Genomic DNA, 20,880 nt, shown 5'->3' on the forward strand with positions numbered 1-20,880 from the left:
GGGTTGCAGATATGCCATGTGTCATGTCAGATGTGACATTTCACCCTTAATTCCCTCCCTAATATTTTGTCTTTCACGGAATTAAACTGTGCTGCTGTGGCATGGTAGATGTTTTTCCCATGTGGGGATGTTACGACCATGGTAGTACTCAGCCTGTATACTTAGGTGTTTTCTTGTTTCTAGAAAGCTGCTTAGTTAAGAATCATAACCTTCTCTATATTCATTTTCCAGTGAAAAGAAGTTTTGCTTTCTAAGTTATTAAATATTCCAGTTTTATTCCCACTGCTACAGTTCAGTCAGGTGTTAAAGCTTCCCTACTGGGAACTGTTCCCCTAACATGAGGAGAGCAAGAAAGGTGGGTCACAACCCAACAGGTATGTTCCTGTTGATTGGAGGGTTTGGTACCAATGAATAAGAAGGAAGGGGGAGATTTCACACTTCAGAAGCGGAGTCTCTAAAAGCTTTTCTCCCCAGGGGGAGCAAAAGTGAAATGGGGGCAAGAATAAGACAAACTCTTAAGAGCAAAGGTTAGCATTCACCCAGGAACCCACTCCATTAAGACAAAAATGGATACCGTATTTCTCCAAAGAAAGACAAACTCATACCACAGTTCCTAGAGCTTCCGGATGTAGGAGGGGAAGTTGAAAGGAAAGGAAAGTTACTTACTGTTTGGGTCTACGTTTTCACAGAGTTCTGTCTTTGCCTCACCGTTGGGTCTGTCACTGGGTTTGTGTGACAGCCGCGACGACATGGTGGCTGCCGTGACTACCGCCTTGAAGCTTCGCTTCCGCTTCTGGACATTGAGTTCAGGGTGGAAAATGATGATGTACACTTTCGGCATGTAAAGCATCCCCAGAGCCACTGACGCACTTAGGTTCATGGAGATTGTAAGTGTGGTAGTTTGTATGTAGAGCTAGGAGACACAACACACAAGACACTATTACAAATAAAATGACTGCAAAGGAAGTCTGAATACTTAACACATGACATCAAGAATGACTTTGGCTAGGAGAGAAAACATAGCCATCTCCAGGGCCATCTCATTAAAAAAAAAAGAAAGAAAAAGGAAAAAAGGAAGTCAATATAACTTGGTACATTTATTGGAGAGTTTTGCCTATATTAATTGATCGAAAGCCTTTGGGTGAATCTGTGTGCATGGTTGCCCTGGAGAAGTCTCCTACACAGAAGTTCATAGTAGTAATCAGAGTTGAAGTACTTTCAATCAGAATGGCAGATGAATATGAAGACGTGAAAATCACGTCTTTTTGGGCATTTGTAATCTTGATTAAGGGTGGTTATTTTTTATCTCCCATATATACACAAAATGATTAAAATACACGATTTCTTGCTACACAAAGACTCTGGGACCTTTGAAAGTTATGTTAATATATGTCCCTTTTGTATTATTATTTTTTCTAACTGTTCACCTTCACCATACCTACAAAGTAGTGAGTTAAGTTGCCCTGAAAAGTCAGTCCTTCTTGCTTAGTTCTGATTTACAAAACACTGATGGCAAGGGCCCAAGATCTAGTGATGTTGGCTTGTCCAGTCTCTTTATGTTGACAAATTGCTAATAGGGTGCAAAACCATCCTGACACTATGTTATTTGTGGTGTGGATGGTGTCTCCATAACTCTCCTTGTCTCCTTTGGCTCCCTTGAAAAATCAGTAAACAACCATTCACCAGAGCCTCAGTTTGAAATACAATTCAGAAGTATCCAGGCAGCCAATAGTTCTGACGAAATACTTGTATGTTTAGAGAAAGACTGTTGGAATCACAGGTAGGAAAAAGACACCCATTACACGAACAAGTGAGCTCCTCCATCGTGTTTATGTAAGTGCCTCCTGTTTGTCAGCACTGCAGACACAACGATGCACCACAGACGCTTGTTCCCGCCTTCCTGGTGCTTGTGGCCTAGTCAGGGAGAGATGGTCAGATGATTGGGGCAAAAGGTATATAATTACAAGCAGAGACCAATGATATAATGAAAACAGTTCTCTGCGTGTATAAGTAAGGAAGCTGGCCTAGACTTGGGGCTGTAGGTAATTACTGTGTAGTGTGTTAAATCACTGCCTTGGTTATAAATGTGAAAAGATGGTGGAAGGGCATGGGGATTTGTGAGATCAGTAAGGAGAAAACTACAGACAGCTTGCCTTGGTCCAGTTGTGTTTATGAAGTGCCCTTTTTTGTGATCTGGAGCCCCACCCCTCTATATTTAGATATGTTTGCCTTTTGCATGACTTCTAAAGGCTAGATTAAATGTGAGGTGATGGATGTGTTAATTAACTTGATGTGGTAATTATTCAATTATACATATATTAAATCATCACATTGTATGCCTTAAAAAGGATCATGTTATATGAACCTGAATATATACAGTTTTTGTTAATCATACCCTAGTAAAGCAATAAATAAAGGAACACATTCATTCATTCATTCATTCATTCATTCATTCATTCATAAAATTTCAATCACATTAAAAAAATGAATAGATGCCATGGCCTTTTGTGTCCATGGAAAGCCGATGATATATTTATTCAATCATTGTATTCCATAACTTCCATAACTAGGTCTTCCCATTGATCAGAGGATAAAATCCCCAACCTTAATGGAGTCTACAAGGCTGCACATAGTCTGCCCCCTGCCAACTTTTTCAGACTCATTTGCCACCACTTTCCCCCCACCCTTCTTCCCAGGTCACCATCCATATGGACACTCCTTTAGGTCTAGAAGATGTTGTGTTCATTCAGCCACATTTAATACATTTAATACATGTAATATTTATTTTTGTTTTCCTCTGTATGGAATGATTTTCCTCTGCTTCTTAGAACATCCATCCTAGGCTTCCCTTGCCTACAGCCCCAAGTCTAGGCCCACTTCTTTACTTACACACGCGGAGAACTGTTTTCATTATACCATTGGTCTCTGCTTGTAATTATATACCTTTTGCCCCAATCATCTGACCATCTCTCCCTGACTAGGCCACAAGCACCAGGAAGGCGGGAACAAGCGTCTGTGGTGCATCGTTGTGTCTGCAGTGCTGATAAACAGGAGGCACTTACATAAACACGATGGAGGAGCTCACTTGTTCGTGTAATGGGTGTCTTTTTCCTACCTGTGATTCCAACAGTCTTTCTCTAAACATACAAGTATTTCGTCAGAACTATTGGTTGCCTGGATACTTCTGTATTGTATTTCAAACTGAGGCTCTGGGAAGAAATTAAAAGAGACTTTGCCATCTCACGTGGAAGGAATACAGTTTTCTAACAAATGTTATTTTGAATGTGCATGTCTTTGAATGGTTTTAAGGAACCTCCAGCGGCTAACTGTATAATACGTAATGAATGTAAAATAGAAAGACAAAACAATATTGAATTAATGATCCTTTTGGTTGTGAATCAGACTGTATTTTAAAAGCTTATCTTCTCCTATTGGAATACTTTCAGACTTTGAACTCCTTTCCACCGTGCTAACCTACACCATTTAAGAAAGGCTTACCATGGTCACAAGGCTTTAAGGACCTAGGCAATGTTGCTTCCTTCTTTCATGATCCCTGCTGTCATCCTACTAATGAGACTTTGCAAATCATGGTTTAGCAGTCCAAAAAAGAAAATGATATAATTTGACCTATGGTTTTGTTTCTGTTTCTCTGTTCATGAGCAAATTCTACAGTTGAAGAAATCATCCACAGTTTATTATTTAAACATAACTATAAATGATATATGTACATATGCTTCTGTATGTGTGTGTCTCTGTGTATGTACACACTTTTTCTTAACAAAGACTACTTAGCAATTTAAGACCTCAAAACCTATGATGTTCATTTTATGGAGTGTTTTATTTTTATTTCATTATTCTCAAATTAGAGCCCATTGAGACTTGATATTTTGTGTTGAAACTTTTGCAGTCTCTGGTGAACTTCAGAAGTATGTGAAAACCAACATGAATGCCACTGACCAAATTCCTACTCCCACATTTCCTCTTTATACTGCATGGTGTTTAAGAATGAATGATCTGAAGCTCATCTGAGGTTCGATTCCCATTTCCTAGTTCTCTGACCTAGGGCAAAAAATTTGGCCTCTCTGTGCCTCAGCTTTTGCATCTGTAAATGGGGATGATAACAGTACCTACCTCATAATGTTGTGTTGACAATTAAATCAGTGTTTGTAAAGTATTTAGGCTCAGACCCAGCAATACTATAAAAGTATTTTGGAATAAGTATATAGGTATAAAGATAGGAAGGCTTTAGTCTACAGGGATTCCAGAGGCATTGGTCCACAAAGCTTCAAACCCACCAAGCCCCAGGAGAGGACCCAAGTCACTGTCTCTTTGGCCTTTGGTGGGAGGCTCACCTTTTGACTGTGTTTATTCTAACATCAGCTTTTAGTATATTCTTTATAACAAATTATAACCTATTTATTTTTAGTCTTGAGGCTATTCTTATTTTACCTGCTGCTTACTGTAAAATACATTACCCTGTTTATTTAACCTTGGGTATTTGACAATATTTTATCTTCTTTATAATTTCTTTAGCAAGGTCAAGGCATTGGTGATCACTGTTGGTCCTTTTCATCAAAACAAGAGGCCCCTGACACATGGTTTTACTGAGATCAAGCATCTCCCCAGGGCTGGCATTCAACTAAACCTCATCCCATTCTGGCTGTCTGAGGATAAGCCCCAGGGGAGCTAAGTCTTCCCACCTTGGCCAATCCTCCATGACTCAGGATGCAGATTGCCTTGGAAATTCCATGTGTTTTGATAATTAAGCTTTAATTTTATCATCACTCTAAACGAATTTCCAGAATCTAGTTTCTGCTCCTTGGTTGAATGTGGCTTTTCCAACACCCATCATATATAATTCAGCTTATATAACCAAATAGCATTCAGGCAAGGAATTTACAGTACATATATTCTAGAACAGTGTTTATTTTAAAGTCTAATCCATGGAATTTGGGGCTATTATTCTCTCTGTCAGTTTCCTCATTTGTAGAATGAAGACAATAATGATTCCTACCTCATATGGTGGTTTTGAAGATCTAATAAATATATGAAAAATGCTTAGCATAATGCCTAGGAAATAAGTACCCATGAAATGTTAACTACTTATTATTATAACTACTTTTTATTAAAACTACTATTTATATTCGCTTAATATTTATTTAGATTAGGTTGTTGGAGTGCACATCTCAAGATGAAGGCTCAACCATTTTCATTTATTTAAATAAATGTCTTTTTACATGTCTTTTTTTTTTTTTTTAACATATGTCTTATTGATTAACTAGGTTGTAGTGTCTAAAACACGAGGCCTATTCGTGTCTGGTCTGACTGAAATGTACCAGCAAGTATACTGTTAGGTATATGCTTAATTTAATGCCAGACAAAGCCCACCTGAATCTTTTTCATCTTGGTCTAAGTTCATTATCAGATAAAATGCTAATCCATATTACGAGATGCCATTATTGTTTTGTAAGATGGTGTAACACTACGGTTACTTGAGTTCTCTTTGTCTAACTTTTTATTGCTAAGATACTAAGAAATTTGAAAAGTGGTCAGATAGTGCTCATGAGCAACTTTGAAATTTGCCAATTCTTCTGTGTAAATTTATTTTGAGAGATTTCAAGGCAAGCTATTGAAAGTTGTAATAGTGACAGGCTTCAAACTTTGAACATCATAGTATTTGAGATACGATCCAAAGAATAATGAGAAAAAGTAAGAAGTAAAGAAAAAATTTGTAGGGCACAGAGACAGATACAAAACTGGATCAGGAAAAACTCAATTTCAGGTTTTTGAGTTCATCAAAATACTCTCATCATTACTACTGCTGTCCTTAGAAGTAAATACTACACAAATGAACTCACAATATATTTATACTAATGAATTACCAGCTTTATCTGTAAAAATACTATATTAGAAGAAGAGTTCTAGGACTATTTGATGGTGTCAAACCACTGATGTAAGAGATTATTAACTCATGACCCATGCTGTAAATTCACTGTTAGTTCTCTTTTCTAGATAGGCTATGTGAAAGACTTACTTTTCCACTGTTGGTGCATTCACCCATGTACTGGTTCTGCATTTTCCTGAGATACTACCAAATGCCTGCACTGGCCCAAACACTAAGTACACCATTGTGAAGATGATAGACATTCTCCCTCCATCAGGGAGCCATATTCTAGTGGCAGGAGGAAGGCAATCAAGAATGAACTAAGTCTTCATGCATCAACTAACTGTTCATCAAGTCCTTTTTCCCACAATGTATATTGGCCCCCATTTCTCCCTCCTTTTCTTATCTCCTTTGCTGACCTGTTGTGCCTCTGACACCTTGTTTATATTTGATGCTTCATCCAGTGGACCCTTCTACATAAAGCCTTCCCTATGTCCCCAGTCAGGGCAATTCCCCTGTTGGCCCCTGTCATAGGTATAGCTCCAAAGAACACTTAACCTGGTCTGCTCAGGAGAGTATAGCCAGTTAGTTGTGATTTAACCTTTGCTTTGAAAATGCAAATAAATCCCTAGCAGATGGATGTGTTAGGGAACAATTTGAGTACAACACAAAGTTGTGTTTGCACGTGTATGATTTTTTTCCCCAAGAAACACCAGATGAGCACAGTAAACTACCTCCAGCTGTACCAAGCCATGCAGCAACACACAAAATGCACACACACACACACACACCTCAAACATCTGCCTTTGTCCCCCTTGCACAATTTTATAATAAATCACAAGCAGCAACACTCCTGGCACCTCCTTCCATGAGCAAACTTTACCTCCTTTTTCTTAAGGTAAAATGCCATATTTATTGTAACATTTATGCACTGCCTAGTCATTTAACTTGTGTAAAACCATGCCACCATTTTTATTAGATTTTTTTAAAAATGTCACTGGTGATTTTTGATTTTTGAGTGTTATGTCCCTAACCCAATTTTTCCCATAAATCTTGTGTTTTTATTGCACAATTTTGCATAGCATGGTGATTTTTAAGAACACATATGTCACATTAGAGCAGAACCGACTGGATAATAAACACAATGTCTGCTAAAAAGTGTACACTTATTAAATTCTGGTTGAATAAAAAGTTCTACACTTGAAGCAGGTATTAGGTACCATAAACATCCTTGGCATTCAACATTGTTTTGGGAAAAGCTATTATTTATAGTCTGTTAGTATTATCACTATTATTTTTGTTATTATTTTGTACCTCTGTTTCCTTATTTCTAGAGTAGAGATAATAATAGTACCTCTCTTAGCAGGTTGTTGGGACCAAATGGGTTGACCATGGTGGCATGCAGCAACCATTCAGTCAAGTGTATTAGTACCCCTGATTTATTAATTGGCTATAACACTATGCCACTTTTCTTCATATTAGTACATTTCATAATGACAATCTTTCTTATGAAATCTGAATCATAGCCTTTTTGAGGAACAGGCATTTCATTAAGTTTGCTTCTCTTTTGTTTGAAAGCATTCTCAAACCCCTATTTTATCTGTCATTGACTCTTTTATGAGAAATAGTAAATTCTGTGCATTCCCATGTGACAGTTGAGAATTGGGACAAGAAGGCCTTAATGGAGTCTTCAGGTGGGAAGAGAGAAGTTTTATAATCCTCAGGACATCCCGAAGTCTGTGTAATAAAAATGAAAAATGTGTCTGATGGGGTCCCAGAAAAGAAGTGTTCATTATTACCTGACAGATGGCTGGAACATTCATATGACTGAATTAAATGGAATTTCCTGGCAGTTAAGACCAGTGTTTACCATCCTCACCACCTGCACCCCTTGCTTCCTAATTAGAGTAGCCACGTTTTTGAGAAGAAAAAAATAATGACATATATTTGTGGATAGGACAGGATATTTGCAATTGGGACTTCCTCAGTCATCTGGAGGGTCAAACATACTGAGGACTCTTGGCTTAGTTATCAAATAATGCATGATGATGAAAGGATTCAGTATAATTATGGGGGAGAAACAATTGTTTTTCAGGGTAGAGTTGCATCTTCTAGAAGAATGGCGTAATGGAAAGAGTAAGGTCTTTGTTATTAGAACTGATTTCAAAATTGGCCTCAGACTGTTGGTTGGTGACATTGCACAAACTACTTCATCTCTGGCAAGTGACAGACTCAAAGTTCAGACCCTAGCAATTAGTTACCAGAGTCTCTGATATATGACCCCACCTCACTCTACCACTACCATGGAGATCTTCTCACCATTTGTAGTTTAAAGGGTATCATGTGTGAAAAGTAGTGCACAGTGCCTAGAATATGGTGGGTGCTCAGGAAATGCAATTGTATTTATTACAGTTGATGGCCCCATCATCTGTAGATAATTTTCATACTATTCTATTTAGACCTCCTATCTTTGATTAGGTAATAAAGAGGGAGGGAGGGATGGAGAAAGGGAAGTGGGACATACATAAAGAGATACACACACCAAATATTATAGGCCACACTTTGTGGATAGGTGTCTGAAATAGAATTATAAATAATGAAGGCAACCAGATGACTGTTGGACAAGACCTAGTTTTACTGTGTTTTGTTTTTGTCATTTAGTATTTCTAGGCAGACATGATATTACATCTAAACACCATTACATTCTTTATTTGGATGGACATAAGACAAGCACTCCAGGTGAATGTAAATCAGTTTCTAGAGTATGAGATAAGTGAATGTGTCATGCTTGAAATCATCTACATCTCAGTTCTTTGCTCTCCTGAGCAGAAGCCTGGTGCTCTGTCTATTCCAGTGAGATGCTATTAGTACAACTGACCATATACGTGGGAAATTCAGTGTTTTGCTCCCCACGACACCCTCAAGAGCTCTAGGCCACCTCAATAGCCAGTTCTTCCAGGTCGTCACTTCTGATTTTGCTGGGCATAGGAATTTATTTCCTCCACCAGCCATCTGACTTAATTTTGATTTCAAGATATTTTCCCCCTATAACCACAAGGCAGATTTACTGTTTTATATTTGGCCAGTACTGGCACTGTTCACTCTGTTGTGTTATCTAAAAGGATATTTACCATTCCTGCTGGGTTGAGAGCCCCACAACTGTTAGGTCACTGCCTTGCAGTGATTTAACACACAAAGGCAAAGCATCTCTCCACAGTCAGCCTGGAGAGACACACTTCTGCCAGATTTCATTGGCTCCCTTTGAACCTCTGGCCACATTCATCAAGAGTACACCTAAGAGCCTTTTGTAGGGAGCAAACTCAAATTCTTTCTCATAATATGAAAATACTTGTTTGTACCTTGCTAGGGAATATATTAGGTAATAGACGATTATGTTCTATATTACTTTGCAAATAAAGCAAGTGGATTAAAAAAAAAAGCTGTCTGATTTAACGTATTCTTGTTTCTTTAAGAAAGAAATATTTATTCTGAGGGGGGGAGGAGTATAGGAAGAGGGAGAGGAGAATCTCAAGCAGACTCCCCACTGAGCACAGAGCCCAAGGACGGGCTCGATCTCAAGACCCTGAGATCGTGACCTGAGCCAAAATCAAGAGTCGGATGCTCAAGTGACCCAGCTACCCCCAAAGTATTCTATTTCTAAAGTTGTCATTTGGAATACTCCATTTCTGTAAGCGCAAAGCTGTCTAATCTTGCCAACTTTTAAAGTCAGCTTTATAGTTCTAATGAACATAAAGAGATAGAAGTCAAATGAAAAAATTGATGTCAAATTAATAGCTAAAAGAAAGAGATAATCATTGCATTTCTTAGGCATAGTCAATGTGTTTTCAGTTGGACTTTTGAAGTGTTCATTGAAATTGGACCCCAGAGTGTCATTGACAAGAAGACAAAGTCAGGCTCTTACTAAAATAAAGTGCATTCTTATCTGTTTTCAAAGCCATTGGCAATGGCTTTCTGTTGAACTTTGACAAACTTTGATCATCATAATCATACAGCTTTCTCCTTTCTCTTTTTCGTTCTGGATGTTATTTTTGTTGATCTTCCTCTCTTCCTTTTGGACCCTCTCTTTCCCATCTTCCTGCTGAGCTGCGATACCTTTCTTTCTGCCCTTGAAATTCATTTCCCCTTCCATTAACTTAAAGTTTTCCATATATCATCTTTACTCCCCTGCTTTTGCACTACCCGCAGTGTGGTGGTGTGCATGTGGGTGGATGCAGCGCCCCCCTCCCCGCCACGAACCGCTGCGATGCTGGGTAGTGTGCTGTGGCACCCATTAGTGATTGTGCCAAGTGCTGCCCCTGGCTGATGGGCAAAACACTTCAACAGCTAGAACCCAGTCCAGCTGAATTGCCCACCCAGGGGTAACTTAGGCTCTGAACTCATTAAGGCCCTTAGCTGTTTAAGCCCATGGTTTAAGCCCCAAAGGAGCAAATAATTGCAATGAAACTTTACTCAGAAAATTGTCCACAAATAGGTGCTCAGCCTATGGCCCTCACTGTTCCCAGGGTGGCTCTGAGATTGAGCAGGAAAATAATACCTATCCTGCCAAGAGAAATTTAGTGAAAGGGAGGGAGCTGGGCTAAGGAGTAGGGGCTGAGTGGTTCATGATTTTAATCCTGACTTCACAGGATCCCTTTGGCTTTGCTCTTGTTTGCAAGGTCTTATGTCAGGGATCTCAAAACTGATATTTCCTACCCACTCAGTCTCTGAGCCTGTAGTCTGGCCTCCATCATCATCATCACCTGCTCTGAATGTGTCCTCTAAACCTTCCTAGACTCCTTGTCAGACATAAGAGGTGTTTTGTTTTGTTTTGTTTTGTTTTTCCTTCCAGGTATCATTTCTTTTTACAACTCAATGCCGAGGACAGTATTTTTGGGAGCTTCTGCTATCCTGCTGCATTTGCTCAATTTCCCATCACACTTGGAATGAAGATAAAATCCCAACATGGCCCAAGGAACTCTGCAGGTACCCCTTCTGTCTTCCTTCATTTTCTCTAAGTCCTTCAAATGTGCAATGCTCTGCCCATCATCAAAGATTCTGTACATGCTATTCCCTCTGCCTCAGATGCTATTCCCACTTATCTTTACCTGATTACCTCCTACCTGCCTTTCAGGTCTCAGTCTTACTTCTCTGACTCTCAAATGTAAATTGTGACCTCCTTCTCTTGCTTGCTTGTAGAACGCATCATGCCCCTTCATTACATTAATCACGATTTGTGATATTTCATTCAAGTATTTATTTCATAAGTATCCTGTCACTAGACTGCCCCCCACCACCGTGACAGCATGAACCATACCTTTCAATTTACTGTCTGTAGGTCCTGGGATATAGCAAATGCCTAATTCATAGCAGCTGAACAAAGGAATGAATACAGTCCAGGAGATAGATACTGTGCAGCCAAGAGCAGTAAAATGTATGACCAGTGTGCTGGAATTGCAGTCAGGAATTCTGCATTTGGATATAGACTCTGCTGCTTATTAACAACGGGGGGGGGGGGAGATCTTGAGTACCTCACTTAGCCTTTCTAAGCTTGAATATTGTTACTTATAATATGAGGTAAGTAATGGCATCTACCACCGCTGTGACAAGGAAGAAATGACTTGTAAGTGGTCATACTTCTTCAACTCTAAAGCCCTGGTCAAAGTGCTTGCTGGTAAAATTTATGTCTGTATAGCACGGGATAATGTAACCATGTCCTGAGGCTCTTTGTCTTTGAACAATCATAATTGCTTCCCATTTTTTCAAGTACTTTTTCCTCTAGCAATTTCAGTGGCTTCACTTCTTTCTCTACTCCTGGACCTGGGGCACTTCTGTGGCCCAGGCATGGCATTCAGAGCTAATAAATAGAGGAGATAAAACATAGAGATAAATTGTCTCATATAATAGGGAGAGAACAAGAATATTTTGTGGAAGTCAGGGAGGAAGAGAAAAGTTAGAAGTGAGAAAATCAAAGGCAGGGACCATGTTTAATTTACCTTTGTACCCTCATGCCTGGCATAGGGAACAAGTTCAATACATGTTTGATGAATGAGATGGTCTTCACTCATTTCACAAATCAAGGCCAATTTCAAAGGCATTTATTCATCTTTATTTTACAACTCATCATATCTCCCTGTCCCCTGGCCTCTTTCATATCTCTGAATATGGCATGCTCTAGTCTGCCACAGGGCCTTTGCATATGCTTTCCCCTCTTCCTGGAAAGTTTCCCCACCCCACCTACCTTGTTTTCTTTATTCTTTAAATCTCTATGCAAGCATCACTTCTTCAGCCAAGACTTTTCTAACCAAAACTAGGTAATACCACCCTGTTAAAAACTCTCAAAGCAATCATAAGATTCATACTTAAGTGTGTGTGTGTATGTGTGTGTGTGTGTGTGTGTGTGTATGATAAATATCTTTCTCCCCTACCAGGAAGCATGTCTATTTATCTCATATTGTATCCCTGTCTAGTACTGTGGTGTGTGTGTGTAGGCCAATACAGATGACTTAATTGATACTGATATTGTTAGGGAAGTAAGTCTTAGTGATACAGAGGTAGACAGTACATTTGCAGTCTTTGGCTCCATCCTTGTCCTCCTTCTGCAGAGCAGTCAAAAGGGTACCTGGCAGGAAGGAGTAAATGTGATGTTCTCATGGACTTACACTGCCTGTAAAAAGTACTTTCCAAACTGGCCCAAAGGAGGATAGGACTGTATTGTCCTGGGCGTTGCCACCTACATTTCTTAAATCCTCTCCCATGTGTTCACCAATAAATAAGTAAGTAAGTAAAATAATTACCAATAATGACTCCTTTGGAGCCCGAAGTAACAATGAAAATCAACAACACTGCCCCTTTTGGAAGAATGAGATTTTTTCTTTGAAAAAGCTTACACTGGGCGCCTGGGTGGCTCAGTCATTAAGCATCTGCCTTGGGCTCAGGTCATGATCCCAGGGTTCTGGGATCGAGCCCTGGGTCAGGCTCCCTGCTCGCCGGGAAGCCTGCTTCTCCCTCTCCCACTCCCCCTGCTTGTGTTCCCTCTCTTGCTGTGCCTCTCTCTCTCTGTCAAATAAATAAAATCTTAAAAAAAAAAAAAAAAGCTTGCACTAACACCCAGGTTAGCACCTAATCATCTCTTTACAAGGAAAAATGAAATGGTTGCTATGACAATGCAATGAAGAGTGCATTTTGGCTTTGTTTTTATTTGACAAAAAGCTGCTGACTTTGACTTAACTGAGGCCATATATGCATTTTGTTTTTGCAATTCTGATCCTTCCTGGAAATTTTCAGAAGCATCACTAAAGATAACTTAATGAATCCACTTCTTTAGACAGCGTAAAAGCAATGAAGAGGGAAAAAAAAGAACAGGTGAGAAATAATATTAGGAAGGAGAAATGAAAGGACACAGATGGGTTGGGTGGGAGGAAGTAAGAGAAGTAAGGAACCAAGGGATCATTTTTTTTATATTCTACCTCATTTTATGCAAACCCCAGGAGAGTACTATCCTAAATCGGATCAACTCACTCAAACCCTACAGTGAGTTTGAGCTCTCCTAAAAATGTCTCCCTCCCTGGTGGTGGGTATTGAGGAGGGCACATTCTGCATGGAGCACTGGGTGTTATGCACAAACAATGAATCATGGAACACTTCATCTAAAACTAATGATGTAATGAATGGGGATTAACATAAGAATAAAAAAAAGTCTCCCTCCCTAAGTAAGAGTGGACTGGCTAAAAATTTTTCCAAAAAAAATTTTTTTATTTTTTTAAGGATTTTATTTATTTATTTGACAGAGAGAGAGAGAGAGAGAGCATGCGCACAAGCAGGGGGAGCAGCAGAGGGAGAGGGAGAAGCTGATCCCCCACTGGGCAGGCAGCTGGATTTAAGCTTGATCCCAGGACCCCTAGATCATGACCTCAGCCGACCTGGGTCAAAGGCAGACACTCAACCGATGGAGCCACCAGGTGCCCCTCCAAGAGATTTGAAGTGATATTAGCCTAGTGAGATCCTGGGCCCCCTTTGGGAGTGCTGGGACCCAGGCATTTATACCAGCTTCATCTCTCCCAATACCAGTGAGCTCTGATCCTAATCTAGTTGACCATGCAAAGCCAGTCCTTCACCCTCATTTATTTTTATGGTTAAAATTTCCTCTCCAAACCTCTACCCTGCATTTATTCTTGCTTGGAATTCCTAAACCACCCATTAAAAAAAAAAAAAATCTACTTGTTTAGAAAGTACAAAAGAAGTCCATAAAAGGGTAAGCAACCAGCATGTGAGTAGATTGCTGTCTCTCTACACTCAAAAAATATCTAGGTTCATGTATAATAATTTAAGAAAAAAATAATTCTTAAAGGTCTATTGTCTCATCTGAGTCTTGAAACCATTCCACAGTTTGATTATAATTCAAAGAAAAATGGATGAATGAGTCTTAAAACATAATTTTAAAGGCAAATTCTCTATTCAGTCTTGGCTTATGGAATCACCATATGCTATTTATGAGAAGGAAGATAAGACATGAAAGGTCTTCTCCATAGTTTATTCAATGATGTCTACAGAGATTTCAGGCCCACATGTCAGAGTACCCTGCAGCAGAAGGTTCGGAGAAGGTTATTCTCATTTATATGCAACTAGATGTTTATTATCTTTAGTGTAGGGATCATCACCTTTGCCATCTTTTTAGGGCTGCTGACACAATCAAACAGACATCCCAAATAACATTAAAAATGGAGATTTCCCTGCAACCTGCCTCTGCACTAATTTTCCTCATCTCAGGAAGTGTTACCCCCATTGACCTGGTTGCACAAACTGGAACTTTAAAGGTTATATCTTGAATACTTGCATTTCCCTCATACTGTATCCTTTATATTCACGCCATTAGCCAGTTAGCTAATATTATCTGTAAGGTATTTCTTAAATCTTTTCCCTTCTCTTCCCCCTGCACTCCCCCCACACACCTAAGTACGGAGAACAGTAGCTAACATTTGTAAGTTCTCAAATTTAGCAACGATAATGATGATAATGAGGATATGATGCACTTTTACATTGTTCCTGGGGTGCTACAATAGCATCCCAACTGGTTTTACTACACCCATTTTTTAAGCTCCCTTTAAGCAGCTCTGTGCAGACTAACCAGAATGATCTTTATAAAAAGTGCAAATCAGCTCACATGGGCCCCCCTAAAACATCTTTCAAAGACTTTCCATTGCCTTATGGTATGGTATCTGGCCTGGCTTATTCCAGCTTATTAGCTAGTCTCTCTTGAATATGATTAATCTACACTGGCATTCTTGAGTGCTCCAAGCTTATGTCCAGCAAAGGGACTTAACACATACCATTCTCCCTACCCAGAATTTTTTTTTTTTGTCTGAATTCTTCACCCAGATAACTCTTAACCCATCTTTTAGGTTCAACTTCCATGCATTTTTCTCTGACAAACTTTCTATGACTACCTGCTGCTCCATGAACTTGAGTTTTCTCCTTCCGTGATTTTCTCTGACTGCAGTTTGTTCTTTTTATTCATTGTATGTATTATAATCAGTAATGATCAACATAATCATGGATTCATTGATCCCAACTCTTAATCTCCTACAGAATTTAATCTTTATGATGGCAGGAATACACCTGTCACACAAAAAAGGATTTCACAAATATATTTTTTTAATTAATGAAGAAGGATAGCAGTTAAAATAATTCCAGGGGCGCCTGGGTGGCTCAGTCATTAAGTGTCTGCCTTTGGCTCAGGTCATGATCTCAGGGTCCTGGGATCGAGCCCCGCATCAGGCTCCCTGCTCTGCGGGAAGCCTGCTTCTCCCTCTCCCACTCCCCCAGCTTGTGTTCCCCCTCTCACTGTGTCTCTGTCAAATAAATAAATACAATCTTTAAAAATAATAATTCCAAAGTAAGGTACAAATATAAGCACCCAAATGAGTAAAACTGCTTTGGAGCTATAGATGTATTTTGGGTAGATATTTGTTCTTAGAGTGAATATTCTCAGAGAATATTAAGTCAAAATCCTGAGTTTCCAGAGAGGTCATATGTATAGGGTATCACAGTAAGGAGGAACAAAGCTAAGATGTAAGTTGAGGTCTTTTGACTCTAAAGCTCACTCTACTATATTCACATTCAACTAAAAAGTCTGTTTAATAAAAGAATGGATCATAGAACTGTTTAATTTTTTATTCCCCAAGGTTTTAATTGTTAATGCTTAGAAAAACAAACAACTAACTATTTCTAAAGGGAACTGACAGAAGCCTTTCATTCTTTACCACAGATTGCATATTTGTGTGTGTTTTATATTTAAGTCGATATTCCCTACCAAGAATAATGTGTAAATATCCCCTGCATGTGATTGAAACTGTGTCCAATTTCCTTGCCAAATCCAGCTTCTTGTCAAGAGGATGCAGCATTGCTGTCTTTTCTCCAACTGTGCAGACACTTACACCCAGGGAGATGCCCCAAATGATAAAAGGTTTGCTTGAGCAGGCAGAAAAACAGGATGAAGAATAAGTAATATGCAAATGGCATGTAAATATTATCTGAAGCAGGAACAGGTTGCAATGTCTGATGATTCTGCTGACATGTGTTTATTATGTGATTGGCTGATTTGAGAAGGTCTAGAGTAGACCAAGGAAACTGCATAGAAGAGAGGAAGGGAATTATCAGGAAGGTAAACTGGAATTCTTTGATTTTCAGGCAAACACTGAATGTCCCAGTGTCTTTGTTTTTTCCTTCAGTGGTAGGACAGGACTCCTTCTCCCTCCCTTCACTTTCTAACTGTTTAGCATATCATAGGGTGGAATAAATAAAGGGCAGTTAGGGATTCCCCTAAGGGCAGGGGCCCTGTGAGTAATAACACAAAGAGATAATGCTAAAAGGAGACCCAGCCCTGCAGTGGGAAAGGTGTGATCCCTTTAGGGACACATGGCCCATACCAGAGGATAGGAACCAAGAAGTAACACCTTGGTGAAAATGAGCCAAGGAATTAGGAAGGGGACAAAAGGGGATTTATTCCCCAATGACCACAAGAAAGAGGCAGTCTTCTGGGTGACCTCCAATGGAAAGACCTCCCCCTGTCAAGAAGTTGAGGGGATTAGTTGACTAGGAGAGAGGAGACTTTGCTTGGGTGAAATATGGCTAGAACCTTAAGGTATGGGCTATGTATACATCTCTCTGGACTCTGGGATATTTGGCTGGCTGAATATATGGTGTCTCTCTCTGTCAAATAAATAAAATCTTTAAAAAATAATAATTCCAAAGTAAGGTACAAAGATAAGCTGAATATATGGTGTTTAATAATGAACTATCCCACCTGTTCCTTCCATTATGAGCTATACTATGGGTCTTACATACACTGGAGATATTTTGGGACAAACTATCTTGTGCTTGCAGTTAGAAAAGTGATATTCTTTGTGCTAAGACTTAGGGCTACCAGGTTTATTAATGGTGTAGGGATGAGGTCATTGGACTCAGGTGTCAGCAAACCTGGATTCTAGTTTCTGCTCTGCCACTTAGTAGTTAACAGATTTGGACAAGGCCATTTGTAAATATATTTGTGACAGTGTATTGTTATCTTTACCTCTGAACCTCAGAAACATGTGTCTACCCTCTTTAACTACATTAAAAAAACAAAAACATAGTCTCTATACCATGCCATGAACTGAGGAAAGTTAAGCCATAATTTGAACAAAGTTAGAATTTGGAAATCATTTGTATACTCACAATGTATAAAAGTGATGAATGATTATGTGTCAGTTACTTTATAAGCATTATAAACAACTAGTCATGTATGACTTGTACAAAAAGTATGAAGAACTTTGAAAAGAACCACAAGAAGCAGGTTGTTGTGGATATCATGCCGCACTACCCAAAAGGATTCCCCTTCAGGACTGAGGGATTTATTCCCCTAGATGCTGGCTGAAGAGGCTCCCATTGCTAAGGTTCTGTGCCGCAACCACTGGGAGATGCTGGGGTGTAAAAGCTCATCTCCCTTGCCCCAGGAGGGGACAGTTCTGAAGGGCAGCTTCAGAGCTTCTCAAAAGGCATCAGCTGAGACCTTGTTGATTCTGCATCATGGCCCAATTTTTCCCTTATTCCAGTGTTTCTTTTCCTCTACCTATGGTTGTTGATACCAGGCATACTCTGGGATAAACCTGCACTTGGGCTCCCAAGGAGGTCAACTTGAGAATTGTCACACCAGTTAGAATTCTTCTGGGCATCTCAGTTCCAATCACAATCAAGAATTGTCTCAAAAAAATTTGTTCCATAGCCCCTTTTGCAGCATAGACCTCAAAGTCTGACCGAGCAGCTTACTGCATTTATAGCATGCACTAAGAGAAGCTAGCGGATCTCAGACAAAATGTATCCCCATGCCCCAGAACTTGTTCCTCCACTTTTATTGTGTATCCATGAACTGAAAATTTTCCCTCTCTCACTTTTCACATCCAGATACATGTAATTACATGCACTACCTACGTTGTCCCCCAAATTTTATTTTAAAAACTTCAAAATTTTCAGAAACTTTGATACCGGACAGACTATCTGTACAGTTCTCACTGAGGTCCACCACTTGTTAATATCCCACCCATTGTTTCCTTTTTCTCTTTGTGCCAAACACTTACTTCTGTATGTATCACCTAAGGAAATGAACATTTACCACATAACCACAATAAGGTTATCACACCTAAGAAATTTAACAATTACATTGTATCACATAATACATGATAACAAAGTCAAGTTCCCCCATTTTTCCCCCAAAAAATCTCCTATGATTTTTCTCCAATACAAAATTCAATCAAGGTTCATGCACTGCATTTGGTTATGTTTCTTCAGATTCTTACAAATTAGAGCAGTGTCTGTGCCTTTGTTTTTTAAATAGCTTTATTGATGTAAACAGTAAACTGCACATATTTAAAGAGTAAAATTGGATGTTTTGACACATGTAAAAACCAGTGAAATCACTACTACAATCAAGGTAGTAAACACAGGCACCAGCTCCAAAAGTTTCCTCCTGCCCCTTAATCCTTCCCCTTCACTCTTCCCCATCCCGAAGCAACCACTGATTTGCTTTTTGTCATTGTAAATTAATTTTCATTTTATAGTTTTATATAAATAGGATCATATAGTATGTACTCCTCTGTCAGGCTTTTTAAATTCAACATAATTATTTTCAGATTCAACCAAATTATTGAATGTATCAAGAGTTCATTCCTTTAATTGCTAAGTAGTACTCCACTGTATGGTTACATCACTGTTATTTAATCATTCATCTGTAAGTGGACAACTGGGTTATTTCCACTTTTGGCTATTACAAATAAGGCTGTTAGGAATATCATACCAAAAACTTTGTTGAATACTCTGGTTTCTCTTCAAAACGCATAAATCTTTCGCCTTTTACAAAAAACTTGAACACATTTTCCACTTTATTTTGGGTATATAACTGAGGAATGTGTGCCATATATAGTAAGTATATGATTAACTTTTTAAAAAATTTCCAAAGTACTTTCTAAAATGGTAGTATCATTTTACTTTATTGCCAGCAGTGTATGAGAGTTCTAGTTCTCAAAATCCTCTCCAACACCTAGTGTGGTCAGTCTTTTTTAATTGTAGCCATTCTAATAGGTGTGTAGTAGAATCTCATGGTCAATTTAACTTGCATTTACCTAGCAGCCAGTAATATTCACTAGATTTCATAGAGTTATTTCCTATTTGTATATTTCTTTGGTGACATGTTTGTTCAAATCTTTTGCCTATTTGTTTTTTAATGGGTTGTTTTCCTTTTTTTAAAAAAAAAATTATTATTATATTAATCACCATACATTACATCATTAGTTTTTGATGTAGTGTTCCATGATTCATTGTTTGCGTGTAACACCCAGTGCTCCATTCAGTACGTGCCCTCTTTAATACCCATCACCAGGCTAACCCATCCCTCCACCCCCCCCGCCCCCAGAACCCTCAGTTTGTTTCTCAGAGTCCATAGTCTCTCATGGTTCATCTCCTCTTCCGATTTTCCCCCCTTCATTCTTCCCTTCCTGCTATCTTCTTTTTTTATTTTAAACATATAATGTATTATTTGTTTCAGAGGTACAGGTCTGTGATTCAACAGTCTTACACAATTCACAGCGCTCACCATAGCACATACCCTCCCCAATGTCTTTCAGCCAGCCACCCCATCCCTCCCACCCCCAACCACTCCAGTAACCCTCAGTGTGTTTCCTGATATTAAGAATTCCTCATATCAGTGAGATCATATGATACATGTCTTTCTCTGATTGACTTATTTCGCTCAGCATAATACTCTCCAGTTCCAACCATGTCGTTGCAAATGGCAAGATTTCATTCCTTTTGATGGCTGCATAATATTCCAGTGTGTGTGTGTGTGTGTGTGTGTGTGTGTGTGTGTGTACCACTTCTTTCTACATTCATCTGTTGATGGACATCTTGGTTCTTTCCACAGTTTGGCTATTGTGGACATTGCTGCTATAAACATTGGGGTGCACGTACCTCTTCGGATCCCTATATGTATCTTTGGGTTAAATACCCAGTAGTGCAATTGCTGGGTCATAGGGCACCTCTATTTTCAACTTTTAGAGGAACCTCCATACTGTTTTCCAGATGGCCGCACCAGCTTGCATTCCCACCAACAGTGTAAGAGGGTTCCCCTTTCTCCGCATCCCTGCCAACATCTGTCAATTCCTGACTTGTTAATTTTAGCCATTCTGACTGCTGTGAGGTGGTATCTCATTGAGGTTTTGATTTGGATTTCCCTGATGCCAAGAGATGTTGAAAACTTTTTCATGTGTCTGTTGGCCATTTGGATGTCTTCTTTGGAAAAATGTCTGTTCATCTTCTGCCCATTTCTTGATTGGATCGTTTGTTCTTTGGGCATTGAGTTTGATAAGTTCTTTATAGATTTTGGATACTAGCCTTTTATCTGATATATCCTTTGCAAATATCTTCTCCCATTCTATTGGTAGTCTTTTGGTTTTGTTGACTGTTTCTTT

The 20,880-nt window shown here is 39.1% G+C and overlaps 1 protein-coding gene across 1 annotated transcript in view; it reads right to left on the reverse strand.

Annotated features, from left to right (window-relative positions):
- Window positions 1–658: 658 nt before the first annotated feature.
- GRM7 (glutamate metabotropic receptor 7) overlaps window positions 659–20,880 on the reverse strand; it is a 392,637-nt gene continuing 372,415 nt past the window's right edge. The window contains exon 8 of the mRNA XM_064592455.1: window positions 659–913. Within this exon, the coding sequence (XP_064448525.1) occupies window positions 659–913 (255 nt within the window). The remainder of the gene's footprint in view (window positions 914–20,880) is intronic.

This window comes from Mirounga angustirostris, unplaced genomic scaffold (assembly GCF_029215605.1).
Source record: "Mirounga angustirostris isolate CCGP_5_RB_7025 unplaced genomic scaffold, mMirAng1.0.hap1 SCAF_1, whole genome shotgun sequence".
NCBI lineage: Eukaryota > Metazoa > Chordata > Mammalia > Carnivora > Phocidae > Mirounga > Mirounga angustirostris.